Source organism: Thalassophryne amazonica, chromosome 1 (assembly GCF_902500255.1).
Source record: "Thalassophryne amazonica chromosome 1, fThaAma1.1, whole genome shotgun sequence".
Lineage (NCBI taxonomy): Eukaryota > Metazoa > Chordata > Actinopteri > Batrachoidiformes > Batrachoididae > Thalassophryne > Thalassophryne amazonica.
The window spans coordinates 155,212,566-155,229,886 of record NC_047103.1 but is presented as its reverse complement, the minus strand read 5'-3'; the positions used below and the strand labels follow the sequence as shown (position 1 = coordinate 155,229,886).

Sequence of the window (17,321 nt, the reverse complement as noted above, 5' to 3'; positions counted from 1 at the left end):
TGGAAGTGACGTAAACGTTTAAGTTGATTTCTCGCGAGTTTTACTTCTGCTGTTGCCAGGTTAAGGCTAAATACGCATATAGGATTTTTATTTTTACACTCCAATTTAAGGTTAAAAAAACAAATAAAATGGAAAAACTCAACTGTAATAACAGAATAACCTCAATCCATGATATCGTGTCATAACTCTGTTTTTGAAATATCACTGAGACTTTTAACACAGCACTTCAGTTTTACCTGTGTTTGTACATTAATCAGATGAGAAAATAAGAGAGAAAAAAATGCACATTAAAGTAAGGTTTCCGTGTTATTATCTGTAGTTTGTGCAGACCAAAAGACGTGTGGTGTTTTCAAATCCATTTGAAATGTAAGAAGATGAACAAATTGTGCCTCAAATCGGTTGAAATTTGTCACCCATACATGGCAACCTCATGACGTTCTTTTTTTCTCTGGCCGCGTGTGTTCCTGAGTGGAGAGGTTGCGTGACTTTGAGAAAAGTTCAATTGTTTGTTTTTAAGATAACAACTAAACTATGCAAAATTATTTGAACTGCTGTCAAAATGCTCGTGTTATTTGAGACCGCCGCTGGATATGCAATATTCAAAGTATGTACTCTTTTATTCATGAATGAATGGACAAGTGCTCCACATTAGCTAGTGTTAGCTTAACAGAGCTGCACCGCTACTAGCCTTGCAAACTTAGTGGTTACTGTTGAGGGATGTTACTGAAGTGAGCAAGAAAAGAGTTTGTGGTGAAATAGGTAGATGTGCAGCCTTTGTATTCACATCGTCACTGGTGCCTGTGCTAAATCATACTTTAGTACAGTACTTTACTCCGAAGGCCTAGTATCCACGTGTACCATGTTTAAGTGCACTAGTTTTTTCCTCAACACGTGGAGTGGCGAGTCAAGGTAGTATTGTTCTTGTTCTGTAACGTGATCAGCATCCATTGTAAAGTAAAACCTATAAGAAGGCATACCTCTACGGACAACTTGCAGATCCGTTGCAGATGATCAAACTTTCATTGAATGACGGCTAAATGAAGGGTCATTGTGTTGTCTTTTAGGTGCTTGACGAATCCAAGCTACAACAAGTCGACAGCTTGTGGAAGGAATTTGAAACTCCTGAAAAGGCAAACAAAGTGTAAGTCTTGATGCTAAGTTTGATCATCACAGCTGTTTGTGATCTTTGTAGATTGCGAATGTGGTAGTGTTGGATCTGGACTGTCAGAATTTTGCTGCTGTGCAAGATGTGCAGAAGTTATGCAAAGCTTTTGCACAAATCTAGAACATTGAATTTACAGACCTTCTATGAAATTTAAATGTAATCCAAAGTCATTAAGGATAAAGTCATTTGCAAAGTTGGCTTTTCAGCCTATCCACAGAGTCACATACCTTGTTCAGACTGCCGGTAAAAATCAGCTTTATTTGAATGATTCCATGTTACAAGTCTTAACAGTCAAGTCTTTCTCCACCACCCTCAAATCTGTTGCAAGCCTCATTCATTGGTGGTTTGAAATGCAAATCTGTTATGGCCTGAACTCAGATCGAATTCCAGTTGTTTTGTTCCATCTGCAAATTTTCACAGCACACAAGGCTTTACATGCTGAGAAATGTGCACTACTGCTTCCAACCAATGTGGTTTTGTTCCCTCACACTCCAGTCACTTTTCACCCTGCTCCAAAAAAGAAGGTTGTGGGATCGCTTCCCACCCATTATGTGTGGAGTTTGCAGGTTCTCTCTCTGTCTGTGTGGATTTCTACCAGGAACTCCAGTTTCCTCCCACAATCAAAAATATGCTTATTTAGGGTCTTCTCATTTCTCTGCTCCTGATGAAGGCAGAGTCTCTACATCTGGAGTTGGTCCCCAGGCGCCGGACTGTGGTTGCCCACGGCTCCTAATGGTTGGATTATGTCTAACTGAAATTATGATGGGTTAAATGCAGAGGACAAATTTTGTTGTATGTATGTATGTACAGTGACAATAAAGGCTCAATTCTATTCTGTTGTAAAAAAAACAAAAAAACAAAAACAAAACCAAATCAACATTGTGTTTACATGGAGTTGCTGTTGGGTGACAGCCATTATTCGGCTGAACAGTGCTTCACTTTTCCAAAATTTATCTTACAACCTTGTTCCAAAATGGAATAAATGCATTTTTTCCCCTCAAAATTCTACTCACAACACCCCATAATGACAACATGAAAACGTTTTTGGAAAACAAAAAAGAATTGAGTCCATTTTGAAATAAGACTGTAACATACAAAAATGTGGAAAAAGTACAGAGCTATGAATATTTTCTGGATGCACTGTATACACACACACAAAGGCCCAAACAGATCTGTAAAATCACATCCAAAACCAGGCACAGAAGACAGTGTGGATTCAAGTCATATTAATGATAACAAATGGTGCAGAAGATTGAACAGCGTCCACCTTCAGCTGTTTGGTGTAAGTGGGCCTGGTATCACTCTGATATAGGAAAGTGGAGTGGGAGATTAAAATGAAAGCTTCAGTTGCCCTCCTTCCACATGTGCTGCTGGGTGCTGTATCAGTACTATAGAACAATGTGGATAAGATGGAAAATGATGATTGCAACAGGGGCACACTGAATCTGGTGACTTGATATATAGTGTCCATCCAGTTTCGGGTAAAATGTGAGGCGAGGTCTGTGGCTCGCTCATACCGAAGCTACAGGTGGCTGTGCCCCGTTTCTCTTCAGCAGGACATGGCTGGCGGTGCTGCTCTGCTAACGCTCTCCGCGATCCCTCCATGCAGCAGTGGTTGGCCCTTGCATCGCTGTATCCCTGATGGACGTCCCGCCTGGATCCCTGGCTCATCTCGGCCGTCTTTGTGTACATCCTGGGAGCGACGTGGGCTGTGCCGGTATAGCTGGATGTCACATGACCGTGGGAGATGCCTGCAGTCAATCCCGCTGCTTCCTGCTGGCTCGACCGAGGCGTCATCGCTGAGTCGGATCGGATTATTGAATGCACGCTCCATCACAAATAAAGCATTCTCCATTAATGAACTTTTTGTCAGGAGGAACCTGGATTTCCTTTTCCTCACTGAAACGTGGCAGAGGGAGAACGAGTTCATACATTTAAATGAGCTCTGTCCGGCTGGCTGTTTAGTTGTGGGAAAGCCCCGCCCCTCTCACCGTGGTGGGGGCCTGGCTGCTGTGTACCAGGACAGGTTCACATGCAGACATACGAACACAGATCACGCCGCCTCTTTTGAGGTACTTATGATGGAAGTTGGTTCCTCAGATACTTTTTATTGTATTTTGATTTATCGCCCCCCAGGCCCTGCTGGGACCTTTTTAAAGGATTTTACAGACCTTTTAACAGCCATAATTCAATTGGAAAGGGTTTTAATTATGGGGGATTTTAATTTGCACATTGACAATGACACATCAAGTCATGCTGTAGAACTTTTATCAGTGACTGAGACATTTAATTTTAAACAGCATGTGTCAGGCCCCACCCATAGTAAAGGCCATACTTTGGATCTGGTCTTCACATTGGGTCTGCATGTTACTGATGTGTGTGTAGAGGATGTTCTGTTGAGCGACCACTCCTGTGTTCTCTTTGACTTGAGGGTGCCGTCTCAGCCAAGGCCTGTGCTTTCCGAGGTAGAAAGGAGGGTTATCACAGGGGCAACATCCACACATTTTTGTGATAAGTTTGATCCTCTTCTTTTTAGTGAATGCACTGAAATTGATGGCCTTGTGGACAGCTTTAACGGTCACTGTGCAACCATCTTGGATCAAGTTGCACCACTTAAATCTAAGAATGCATCTCGTGAAAAGTTCTGCCCCTGGATTAATGATGCGATCATGAATCTAAGGAGATCTTGTCGTCAAATTGAACGCTTGTGGAAATCTACAAAATTGGAGGTCCACAGGCTGCATTTGAGAGACCTAATAGCCTCCCTAAATAAGATGTTAGAAGAGGCCAGGGCAAACTACTTCAATCTGCTGATTTCCTCTAATAGAGGAAATCCCAAGGCACTCTTTGAAACTATTAGCTCTATTGTGGCACCTGCTACTTATGTCACTCCTGTTCACTATAAAACTACTAGTGATGAGTTTCTGACTTTCTTTATTGATAAGGTCAGGGCTGTAAAAGATAGACTGCCACAGTCAGTGCCACCTTATCAAGGCCCCCAGCATATGGGACTACCCCCTCAATGCTGGGCATCATTTGCTCCTGTTACACAGGAGGACATTTTATCCATTATCAGCAAAATGAAACCATCTTCTAGTACACTAGATGTTCTTCCTTTTAGACTTTTCATGAATGTATTTGATTCTATTGGGCCATGTGTTGCCAAAATGTTTAATATGTCCCTGTCGACTGGTGTGTTCCCCAGTTCTTTTAAGTATGCTGTTGTGGAGCCACAGCTTAAGAAAGCTGGACTGGACCCTACAGATCTGAAGCACTTTAGGCCAATATCAAAAACCCCCTTCCTGGCTAAAGTCCTGGAAAAATTGGTCTGTGCCCAACTAACTTTCTTTTTGCAGACTAACAACATTTATGACACTTTTCAATCTGGGTACCGTGAGTTTCACTCCACTGAAACGGCTCTGTTGAAAGTGTCGAGTGACATTATGATGGCCGCTGACACTGGCAAATGCACTGTCTTGGTTTTGTTGGATTTGTCATCTGTATTTGACACAGTTGACCATGGCATCCTGATCAGGAGACTACAGGATCTGGTGGGGATGTCGGGTCCTGTATTAGAGTGGTTTAGCTCCTACCTGGTTGGTAGAACTTTTAGTGTGTCTGTTGATAATGTGATGTCTGAGTCTGCTGACCTTTTGTGGGGTGTGCCGCAGGGCTTGGTTCTGGGACCTATTTTGTTTCTTTTGTATATCATCCCTCTCGGCAAGTTGATCCAGCAGTTTTGTGACGTATCCTATCATCTCTATGCTGATGACCTGCAGCTGTACTGCTCCTTTAAAACTACTGAGACCCAGAAACTCAATTCTTTAACCAATTGTCTCACCAAAGTTAAGGAATGGCTCAGTGAAAACAGCTTGCAGCTGAACTCTGATAAGACTGAAACATTGATTGTTGTTCCGGAGAGTGCCGTGCCTGCTATTAGGTTGCACCTTGGTGAACTGAATAGTTCAGTTAAGGGCAGCCTGCGCAATCTTGGCATTATCTTGGATAAAGGGATGTCTCTGGAACATCATACGAAACAGTTAGGTAGGAATTGTTTTTTCCAGATCCGGAATATCTCTAAACTTCGAAAAATGGTGTCTTTTGAAGAGTTAGAGATGATTGTACATGCTTTTATATCTTCGCGACTGTATTACTGTAACAGCCTGTTCACGTGTCTTAATAAGAAAGAACTGGCTCGTTTGCAGGTTGTGCAAAACTCCGCTGCACGGCTTCTGACCTGCACCCACAGGAGAGCCCATATTAACCCAATACTCAAGTCCCTGCATTGGCTCCCTGTCTCTTTTAGGACAAATTATAAAATCCTGGTGCTTACATTTAGAGCTCTGCATGGGCAGGCTCCAGAATACATCAAGAAACTGATCCAACCGTATGTGTCCACCAGGGGCCTGAGGTCCTCCAACCTGAACCTGCTGATGGTTCCCCGTACCTGTTTTAAAACTCGAGGGGACAGATCTTTTAAAGCCGTGGCGCCGCGCCTTTGGAATGAGCTTCCCTGCTCCCTTCGCTCGATAGACTCTGTCGATGTTTTTAAAAAGCAACTTAAGACTCACCTTTTTAAAATTACATTTTAGCTTGATTTTCTTTTAAATGTTTGTATGTGTTATTTTGTATTTATTGATTTTATCATGTGAAGCACTTTGTGACCCTGGTCTGTGAAAAGTGCTATATAAATAAAGTTTACTTACTTACTTAGTGTGGACAATCGGTCAGTGAGAGAAGATTTGAATCAGACATGCAATAAATTCAATTTGAACTGGCAGTCTGAGCAAAGCCACAGACTCTTAAATGTTTTATGCTATGCAATCTGGGGATAAGCACTGGCATCAAGAGGCCTTGTGGCCTATATAGAACTTAATTTTCCAGAGTTTAAATTGCAGTTTGTTTCTTTTTCTTATTGCAATTTGTTCTTTTATTATTACTTTATTTTGGTTGGTGCTTTCATTCCCGAGAAAGCCTATATAATTGCCATAATAATAACTAGTATTATTAATAATGTGATTCTCTGTATATAAGTTGCAGGACCTCTCAAACTAGTCCAAAAAACAAAACGACAACCCCAAAGTGACTTATACTCCAGAAAATACAGTACTTCACATGCAAGATTGTTAGACAACTAAAATGTCATCTTTGATTCATTTTCCCAATCCAGAGGTTCATAATGACCTTCTTGAAATGGCTGTCAATTTTGGCAGTGCATAAAATTTTCAGTCTGCAATCTTTGCATACTGTGTGGACTATGTATATGTGTGCTAAAGTTTTCTGTTACATGGATGGAAGCTCTGCCATAATACTTTTATTTACTCCCATCAGTGTGAAGTTGAAGCACTTTGAGAAGTTTCAGGACACAACTGAAGCCTTGGCAGGTATTGATATCCCTATGCTTGAACATGCTGCTGAGATGTGTGGTCTGTGATGATGTTGTGTGTCTGAGTCAAACTATGAGAGAGTTCACAGTTTTCGTCACTACCACTGAGACCACATCATTTAATGTGAATTGAAATCTTGGGTATATTAGACTTCTTTTTGCTGAGGGGTGGGGGGTGCACCATCCATTTAGGTAAGGTATATTTAATGTTGTGTTTTTAACATCTCCCCCTCAGCTGCCACTGCCCTTGTTGAGGGAAAAATTGGCAAGAGTTTGAAGAAAGTCCTGAAGAAGGTCGTTGCCAAGGAGGCTCATGAGCAGCTGGCCATCAGTGATGCAAAACTCGGTGGCGTTATCAAAGTAAGCAGTTGGCCGATTAGAATTCTGTACACATGTAGTGTAGTAGCATGGTCTCAACCTAGTTTGGGTTTGCAGGACAAGCTGAACCTGAGCTGTGTCCACAGCGCTGCTGTGGCTGAGCTGATGAGAGGCATTAGGAACCAAATGGAGAGCCTCATTACTGGTCTTCCGTCCAGAGAGTTCGCTGCCATGTCACTGGGACTTGCTCACAGGTCAGTGATGGGCAGTAGTATGGAAAAAGTAACTTGCCCATGATTACACTTGCTATCTGAAACACATTTGTAGATTTCATCAGCATTCGTCACTACCACTGAGGCATCATTTTTGCCCTTGAACTTGAGAATGTGAAATTGTTTGGTGTTTGAAATAATTTGGGTTTATTTCTTTGTTTTCCAGTTTATCTCGTTACAAGCTAAAGTTCAGTCCAGACAAAGTGGACACTATGATCGTGCAGGCCATCTGTAAGTGTTATTTTTAAGAATGCGGGAAAGCATTACATGATGAGTAAGGTTGATTTCCTCCATGGTGTGTCTGTACTGACTATGACCTAGTGTCTATTCTTCATCTCCATCAGCTCTTCTGGATGACCTGGATAAGGAGCTTAACAACTACATTATGCGCTGCAGAGAGTGGTATGGCTGGCACTTCCCTGAGCTGGGAAAAATCATCACTGACAATCTGGCCTACTGCAAAACTGTCCATAAAATAGGTACTGCAAATTGGATTTGTGAAATACTGTTTTACAGATCACAGGTACAAAATCTGAAGAAATGTTTGTGTAGATGTGACAGTAAGTAGTGGCTGAATGCTGTTTCACTCTGTTTCTAGGTGATCGCACAAATGTGGCAAGCTCGGATCTGTCAGATGTCCTTCCCGAGGAAGTGGAGGCAGAAGTTAAACTGGCTGCTGAGATCTCCATGGGAACCGAAGTTTCGGAAGAGGATATTAGCAATATTATGCACCTGTGTGATCAGGTGGGTGGCATTTTTTTGTTACAGTTGCGTGTGCTGTTTGTATCCATTGTGAGTATATTTTAGACTCCGTTCTTGTTGGATATATGAGAGCTTATGTGAAATTCTTGATGATGACGTTTTTCTCTGTTCTGAATAAATCGATGTGGGGTTTTCAGTCACTACCTTATGTCGGCAGTCACATGGCATGAGTTGTAACATTGTATTTGCATAAATGGGTGTGGCTAAAAGTTTGCAGTGATTACATACATGGGTGATTCTTTAACTACGGGCACTATTGGCCTTGTAAGTGTAATTTCCACCACACCATTGCCTTACAATATAAAGCGCCTTGGGGCAACTGTTGTGATTTGGCGCTATATACATGTGCTCTGATGTCACTGTTTATCTAAATTACGGCAATAGTGTGGGACAACTACATTTTGTTAAAAAAAAAAACCACAACAGTTGTATGACATTGAATACCCCAATTATGTTTTGATTATTTTACTGATATTTTATTCAGAGATATTTTAAAACATTAGCAAAAACGTTTCTTTACCATTCATTTTTATCATTGAAGATCAAAAGTCTGGGTGTGGGACAAGCACAAAACGGCAATATTTGCATATAATGATGCTGAAAAAAGGTGAAAAAGTCATCATAGACTACTAGAACAAAGTTCTTAACACACTTTCATTGTAAAGATAACTATAAAAGTGTGAAATTTCCCCTTTTTTCTGTTTTTCATACAATATGATCAAAGGACATAATAAGTGCCCGTAGTCTAAGAATCGCCCACATGCTAAATTATGGAGTGGATGAGATACACAAATTACATTGCCAGATGAATCAGTTTATATTGCAAAACTTGATGTTGAAGTTTGGCCTGGTCTGGAATAAGTATTGCATTTTGGGGCAACAAAATTTTAATATTGCTATTTTGGGCTTTTTGCAGATTAACTGTTTTCACAAGTCCTGCTAATGTTGGATTTAATCTTTGCAAGAAGGTGTTTTTTTGTTTTTGGGTTTTTTTTTTTTGTTTGTTTGTTTTTTTTGGACTTGGTGGAGCTCTTTATGTTCTAATGTTTGCGTTTGTAATACAGATGTGACTTGGTTTTATTTTCATCACAGGTGATTGAGATTTCAGAATATCGGGCTCAGCTGTACGACTACCTGAAGAACAGAATGATGGCAATTGCTCCCAACCTGACTATAATGGTGGGGGAGCTGGTTGGTGCCCGTCTCATTTCACATGCTGGTAAGTTGCAGAGAAAACAAACTGAAAACCAGCCAAGCGATGATGATGATGACGATATGTCGCTACCTGAAAATCCCTGATGGTTTTAAGTCACTACCTCATCTGAGCTTGCATTAAAATTCCTATCAGTGTCACAAATGAAAGAGAGTCCATGCAGTGTAGCCAGATAGGTCCTGTATTTATGTTTTTTTGTCTTTCTGTGGCACCAAGGTTCTCTCTTGAATCTCGCCAAACATCCGGCCTCCACAGTGCAAATTCTTGGAGCGGAGAAAGCTCTGTTTAGAGCACTGAAGACCCGTAAAGACACACCCAAGTATGGCCTCATCTACCACGCCTCTCTGGTGGGCCAGACCACAGCCAAGAATAAGGGCAAGGTGAGCTCAGAAAGAAGTGCGTTTGGATGAGTTTTTGAAAACTCAGATGGTTTCCAATAAACAATGTGGCTTCTAACTCTCTGTGGTGCTCGTCCAGATATCCAGGATGCTTGCAGCTAAAGCAGCCCTGGCTATTCGCTACGATGCGCTTGGAGAGGACACAAATGCAGAAATGGGAGCAGAAAACCGTGCAAAGCTGGAGGCCAGACTGCGACACCTGGAGGAGAAAGGTGTAAGTACACTTGCAGCAAAGAATTTTAAGTTCAAGATGGCAACATTGAATTTGGATATTTGTTTTGGTATTGCTTAGCTGGTGATGTGGATAAGAGATGGAATATGATCTGCTGTTTGTTTTTGTTTTTTTGTTTTTTGTTGGGGTTTTTTTGTGCGTGTAAATGGACTGCATTTATATAGCGCTATTCCATCTGCATCAGATGCTCAAAGCGCTTTACAATTATGCCTCACATTCACCCCGATGTCAGGGTGCTGCCATACAAGGCGCTCACTACACACCGGGAGCAATAGGGGATTGAAGGCCTTGCCCAAGGGCCCTTAGTGATTTTCCAGTCAGGCGGGGATTTGAACCGAGGATCTTCTGGTCTCAAGCCCAACACCACTAGACCATCACCTCCCCCAAACATTCACCTGATTTGCTCACTTTCTATTTCAGATCAGAAGAATCAGTGGAACTGGCAAAGCGATGGCCAGGGCAGACAAATACCAGCATAAGAGGTGAATATAAATCAACAAACATGTTTCCAAAGATGGATGGTCTCTGTTTTAAAACATGTCAATCTCTCAAACAGTGAGATCAAAATGTACGACCCGTCTGGTGATTCTACAATCCCTTCTACTTCCACAAAGAAAAGGAAGTATGAGGAAGTGGAGAAGGAAGAAGTTGGTGAAGAATTTGTCACACCTGTTGTCAAAAAACTTAAAAAGCCCAAAACACAAGTAGAAGAAGGTTAGTGGACTTGGATGTAATCTGGTCCTGTGGGTTTATGTTCATTGTAGAATTTGTGGCGCTCATGTTGTTTTCTGTTGATCTACTTTAGAAGGAGAAGAAGCAGGCACATCAGCGGCAGCAGAAGAGACGCCTAAGAAAAAGAAGAAAAAGGACAAGAAAGCTGAAGATGTTCCCCAGGAGCCAGAGGAGGACGTGGTGGTAGTGGAGGTAGGACGTCAGGACAAAAAAAAAAAAGCAGTCAAAAGTAGTTATGGTGTTTGGATTATGTGATTGCAATTTTCTCCTCTCTTTGTCCAGTCACCAGAAAAAAAGAAAAAGAAGAAAAAAAAGAAGATAAAGGAAGAAGAGGACTGAAAAATGTTTTGTGTAAATATTTTAGTTTTTAAACATTTTAGTTTTGTCTTATAAAGAAAGTACTTTATTTCCAGAGTGACTGTTTTTGGACAGTGTAAATGTACCCCGGAGAATAAAACAAATCCTCAGCTGTTTCATGTGTTTTGAAATTACTATATTGGTGTATTTCAGAGAAGATTGGATTTTTTTTTTTTTTTTTTTTATTAAATGTTTAATACATTATCTACCACAATTTGATTGTTTTCATGTTACTGTCCGTATCAGGCTTAAAAATTGCTTTGTTACAACAAATTTATATCTTGACATCTGTCCCTTTGGTATAAAGTTGAATCACAAATTGGTTGTATGTTTGTTCAGCTGCAGGATATAAAGTTGAATAGGTCTGGTTCTCAAAAGTGTATTATGAATACGTTGTGAGAGAAAAGTGAAGTAACTGCCAGATGTGGTGCACTGCTTCTTTTAGATGCAAATGAAATTGCAGTCAACTTCATTTGTTAAAGTTGAATGTCAACAAAAGTGGGAATATATAAAAGGCATTACATTTTGTAAATAAACTGCAACATGTGAAAATTGTACTTAATTTTTATTGAACACCATATCCAGATTGCACACACGAGGGAATGGTACGAACATGTGAAAATAAATACATTTTACTCGTATTCAAACAGCATGAATCGGCAGATGTATCTGTGCCGCAAATGAGGTCCCGTGGATGCTGTACAGAACCGTCGTGAAGAAAGCTGAGCTAGAAGACAACATTCTCAATTTACACTCCTCCCGGGCATGACCTTTGTGTAATGGTTAGGAACAAGGTCAAAGATACAGTGACAAAAGGATACCTGTAGCCTGAAGCACACACTGGAATTAACCAGTTTTGAGTTTACAGTGCTGCAGTGGCTGCTGGGTAAGTTCAAAGGTCAATGTATATAAACATTAAGCATTCCCAGGATCGTGGCAGCATTTAGTCACCAATACATTTTCTGTTCCATTACTGTAAACTGGCCAATGCCTGTGTAGTTAAACCTGGCCATTTCAAAATTGCAAGGCTGAATGTCTTAAATAAAATTGCTCATCCAATACTACAACCCCTGGCAAAAATTATGGAATCACCGGCCTCGGAGGATGTTCATTCAGTTGTTTAATTTTGTAGAAAAAAAGCAGATCACAGATATGACACAAAACTAAAGTCATTTAAAATGGCAACTTTCTGGCTTTAAGAAATCAGGAAAAATTGTGGCAGTCAGTAACTTACTTTTGTAGACCAAGCAGATGGAAAAAAATATGGAATCACTTAATTCTGAGGAAAAAAATTATGGAATCATGAAAAACAAAAGAACGCTCCAACACATTATTTTGTTGCACCACCTCTGGCTTTTATAACAGCTTGCAGTCTCTGAGGTATGGACTTAATGAGTGACAAACAGTACTCTTCATTAATCTGGCTCCAACTTTCTCTGATTTCTGTTGCCAGATCAGCTTTGCAGGTTGGAGCCTTGTCATGGACCATTTTCTTCAACTTTCACCAAAGATTTTCAATTGAATTAAGATCCGGACTATTTGGAGGCCATGACATTGACCCTATGTGTCTTTTTGCAAGGAATGTTTTCACAGTTTTTGCTCTATGGCAAGATGCATTATCATCTTGAAAAATGATTTCATCATCCCCAAACATCCTTTCAATTGATGGGATAAGAAAAGCGTCCAAAATATCAACGTAAACTTGTGCATTTATTGATGATGTAATGACAGCCATCTCCCCAGTGCCTTTACCTGACATGCAGCCCCATATCATCAATGACTGTGGAAATTTACATGTTCTCTTCAGGCAGTCATCTTTATAAATCTCACTGGAACGGCACCAAACAAAAGTTCCAGCATCATCACCTTGCCCAATGTAGATTCAAGATTCATCACTGAATATGACTTTCATCCAGTCATCCACAGTCCACGATTGCTTTTCCTTAGCCCATTGTAACCTTGTTTTTTTCTGTTTAGGTGTTAATGATGGCTTTCGTTTAGCTTTTCTGTATGTAAATCCCATTTCCTTTAGGCGGTTTCTTACAGTTCGGTCACAGACGTTGACTCCAGTTTCCTCCCATTCGTTCCTCATTTGTTTTGTTGTGCATTTTTGATTTTTGAGACATATTGCTTTAAGTTTTCTGTCTTGACGCTTTGATGTCTTCCTTGGTCTACCAGTATGTTTGCCTTTAACAACCTTCCCATGTTGTTTGTATTTGGTCCAGAGTTTAGACACAGCTGACTGAGAACAACCAACATCTTTTGCAACATTGCGTGATGATTTACCCTCTTTTAAGAGTTTGATAATCCTCTCCTTTGTTTCAATTGACATTTCTCGTGTTGGAGCCATGATTCATGTCAGTCCACTTGGTGCAACATCTCTCCAAGGTGTGATCACTCCTTTTTAGATGCAGACTAACGAGCAGATCTGATTTGATGCAGGTGTTAGTTTTGGGGATGAAAATTTACAGGGTGATTCCATAATTTATTCCTCAGAACTGAGTGATTCCATATTTTTTCCCTCTGCTTGGTCTAAAAAAAGTAACCGTTACTGACTGCCACAATTTTTTTTCTCCTGATTTCTTACAGTGTTTCTTAAAGCCAGAAAGTTGCCATTTGAAATGACTTTAGTTTTGTGTCATGTCTGTGATCTGCTTTTTTTCTACAAAATTAAACAACTGAATGAACATCCTCTGAGGCCGGTAATTCCATAATTTTTGCCAGGGGTTGTATTATGAGAAACATATCTATATTTTTTGGTAACATGTCATTTGTTAATTATTATAGCGCGTAAACTCTCAGCACACAAGTGGCGGCAGCAAAGTGCTGCACAGACTAACACAGTGTCTTCCAGGATTGAAACGAGTAAGCGGCCCATTTCATCCTCCCAATAGCCTGTTCAACCTGAATCCTGGCATTTGCAATCTTTCTCATCTTTGCAACATCAGCAGCAGTTTGCTGATCAAAGCCTAAGCTGGGAGGAGGGATGTGCAGTTGGCACGGCGCATCAAAAGTTCACATCATTTCTGGGGAGGGGAAAAAAGTGAAAAACAGACTTTTCTTAACCTTCTTACGTCAACCCTACATTTGCGGTCAAAGCCCCCCCCCCCAAAAAAATCCACCTTTTTGCAATGTAACTACAGTAAACACCAGGACTGTAAAAATTTTTGACCTCTAATCTGAAGGTGAAAGAAGCTTCTCATTTCAGTGACATGTTACAAATATGACTCAATGTATTGACAATAAATACATTTTTTAGATATATTAAAATAAGAAAAAAAAGCTACCTTTATGATAACTTGGTGTGGTGTTTGCATAAGTGAAAAGCTAATACATACAAAGAGAAAAATAACGATCTCATAATTAACAACGTTAAATATATGCAACAGTTTAAACAGTTTAGTTGTTCTAAGGAGATTGTGAGAACTACATACTTTCACAACAAAAAATAGGTCTTGCACAGTAAACTGTTCACAGCCTGATCATTTTGCTGCTTTGTTGCTGCTCCTGTGGGTTCACCACCTGCAGAGGGGACCATGGGGGTCGGGTGCAAAGAGGACTGGGTGGCGGTCGAGGGTGGGTGGCCTGGTGGCCCGGTCTGTGCTCACAGCCTCTGGCTGTCGGGACGTGGAATGTCACCTCGCTGGGGGGGGGGGGTGAAGGAGCCTGAGCTTGTGAGGGAGGCTGAGAGGTACCGACTAGAGATAGTCAGGCTCACCTCCACGCATATCTTGGGCTCTGGTACCCAACTCCTGGAGAGGGGCTGGGCGCTCCACTTTTCTGGCGTTGCCCACGGGGAGAGGTGGCAGGAGGGGGTAGCATTGCTCATTTCTCCCCAGCTCAGTCGCCATGTGTTGGAGTTCACCCCGCTGAATGAGAGGGTCTCGTCCCTACGCCTTCGGGTCGGGGACAGGTCTCTCACCGTTGTCTCGGCCTACGGGACGAGCCTCAGTGCAGAGTACCCGATCTTCTTGGAGTCCCTAGGAGGGGTATTAGATAGTGCTCCGACTGGGGACTCCATTGTTCTCCTGGGGGACTTCAACGCCCACGTGGGCGACGACAGACCTGGAGGGGGGATGATCGGGAAGCACGACCTCCCCGATCTGAACCCGAGTGGTGTTCAGTTGTTGGACTTCTGTGCTAGCCGGGGTGGATGAAATCCGTCCTGAGTACCTTAAGTCTCTGGATGTTGTGGGACTGTCTTGGTTGACACGTCTCTGCAACATCGTGTGGCGGTCGGGTACAGTGCCTCTGGATTGGCAGACCAGGGTGGTGGTCCCTCTGTTTAAGAAGGGGGACCAGAGGGTGTGTTCCAACTAAAGGGGATCACACTCCTTAGCCTGCCCAGTAAGGTCTATTCCAGAGTACTGGAGAGGAGAATTTGACTGATAGTCGAACCTTGGATTCAGGAGGAGCAGTGTGATTTTCGTCCTGGTCGTGGCACACTGGACCAGCTCTAACCCCTCCATCGGGTGCTCAAGGGTTCATGGGAGTTTGCCCAACCAGTCCACATGTGTTTTGTGGATTTGGAGAAGGCGTTCGACCGTGTCCCTCGAGGTGCCTTGTGCGGGTGCTCCGAGAGTACGGGGTCCTTTGTTAAGGGCTATCCGGTCCCTGTACGACCGCAGCAGGAGCTTGGTTTGCATTGCCAGTGGTAAGTCAAGCCTGTTTCCAGTGCACGTTGGCCTCCGCCAGGGCTGCCCTTTGTCACCAGTTCTGTTCATTACCTTTATGGACAGAATTTCTAGGCGCAGTCAAGGTGTTGAGGGGGTCCGGTTTGGGAACCACAGAATCTCACCTCTGCTGTTTGCAGATGATGTGGTTCTGTTGGCTACATCAAATCAGGACCTTCAGTGCGCACTGGAGCGGCTTGCAGCTGAGTGTGAAGCATCCGGGATGAAGATCATCACCTCCAAATCCGATGCCATGGTTCTCGACTGGAAAAAGGTGCTTTGCTGTCTTCAGGTCAGTGGAGTGTCCTTAACTCAAGTGGAGGAGTTTAAGTATCTCGGGGTCTTGTTCACGAGAGAGGGACGGATGGAGCATGAGATCAACAGACAGATCGGTGCAGCATCTGCAGTGATGCGGTCGCTGTATCGGACCGTCGTGGTGAAGAGATAGCTGAGTAGGGGGGCAAAGCTCTTGATTTACCGATCGATCTACCTTCCGATCCTCACCAATGGTCATGAGATTTGGCTCATGACCGAAAGAACGAGATCGCGAGTACAAGCGGCTGAGATGAGTTTCCTCCGCAGGGTGGCTGTGCGCTCCCTTAGAGATAGGATGAGGAGCTCGGTCATTTGGGAGGAGCTCGGAGTCGAGCCGCTGCTCCTCCACGTCGAAAGGAGCCAGTTGAGGTGGCTCGGGTATCTTTTCCGGATGCCCCCTGGACGCCTATCTGGAGAGGTGTTCCGGGCACATCCCATCAGGAGGAGGCCCCGGGGAAGACCCAGGACACGCTGGAGGGACTACGTCTCTCGGCTGGCTTGGGAACTACTTGGGGTTCCCCCAGAGGAGCTGGGCGAGGTGAGTGTTGATCGGGATGCCTGGGCGGCTTTGCTTGAGCTGCTGCCACTGTGACCCGGATAAAGCGGAAGAAAATGGATGGATGGATGGATGGATATATATATATATATATATATATATATATATATATATATATATATATATATATATATATATATAGTTGTGCTCAAAAGTTTACATACCCTGGCAGAATTTGATCTTTTTTGGCCATTTTTAAGAGAATATGAATGACAACACAAAAACTTTTTTTTACTCATGGTTAGTGGTTGGTTGGGTGAAGCCATTTATTGGCAAACAACAGTGTTTGCTCTTTTCAAATCATAATGACAACAGAAACTACCCAAATGAACCAGATCAAAAGTTTACATACCCCTGTTCTTAATACTGTGTATGGCCCCTGTAGCAGGAGGAGTATTCCCTGTCTCTCCCCTGATTGTCATTTGGTTCATCCAATCCTCGTTAGGGGCGCACTTCAAAAGGAGTGGTGCCTTATGGGTGGGCCCTTCCTGGTTCGGCATGGTATTGAGCGGGCACGCTTAGCCGCTCCACTTCACACCACTTGGTTTCTTTTGCCTCACTCCCGGTGCAGCACGTCATCGTGCAGCGAGTTGCCAGCCTCCTTCTGTGTGCTATCTGGGTGTGCGCCTCATTTTCTGCAGCTCAGCAGGCAGGAAATCTGTGGTTATCGTGTTGTGGGGGAAACGTGATCCGTAGGTCGTTACGGCGGCATCAGCAGCTGTGGCGCTCCTCCCTCTCTTCCTGTGATTAAGCGGCTCCTTCATTGATCTCTGGGGTGGACAGCGGCTCTGGACCGGCTGCATGAGACCGCTTCTGCTTTGCCTTACTTGGTTTTAGCGTGTTGTCTGCACATCTTAATGTTAGCATACCCCCTGGTGGCTAACTTAGACACCCGCAACATATCCAGGCCTCTTTGCGCAGTAGCGCTTGTGGGGGTTTGGA

The 17,321-nt window shown here is 42.7% G+C and overlaps 1 protein-coding gene and 1 non-coding gene across 2 annotated transcripts; both read left to right on the top strand.

The window, feature by feature from the left end:
- The first annotated feature begins 462 nt into the window (after window positions 1-462).
- On the top strand, window positions 463-10,951 carry nop58 (NOP58 ribonucleoprotein homolog (yeast)). The gene is made up of 15 exons (XM_034176998.1): window positions 463-604; window positions 1,065-1,141; window positions 6,497-6,549; window positions 6,787-6,911; window positions 6,987-7,123; window positions 7,308-7,372; window positions 7,486-7,620; window positions 7,740-7,885; window positions 8,996-9,122; window positions 9,333-9,496; window positions 9,594-9,728; window positions 10,167-10,228; window positions 10,303-10,460; window positions 10,552-10,670; window positions 10,761-10,951. Exons 1-15 carry the CDS (start codon window positions 560-562, stop codon window positions 10,815-10,817), a joined length of 1,605 nt encoding a protein of 534 aa, XP_034032889.1. The 5' UTR covers window positions 463-559; the 3' UTR covers window positions 10,818-10,951.
- LOC117521295 lies at window positions 9,154-9,235 on the top strand. Its single transcript, XR_004563922.1, has one exon. It is a non-coding gene; the product is annotated as a small nucleolar RNA SNORD11B (small nucleolar RNA).
- Window positions 10,952-17,321: the final 6,370 nt, after the last annotated feature.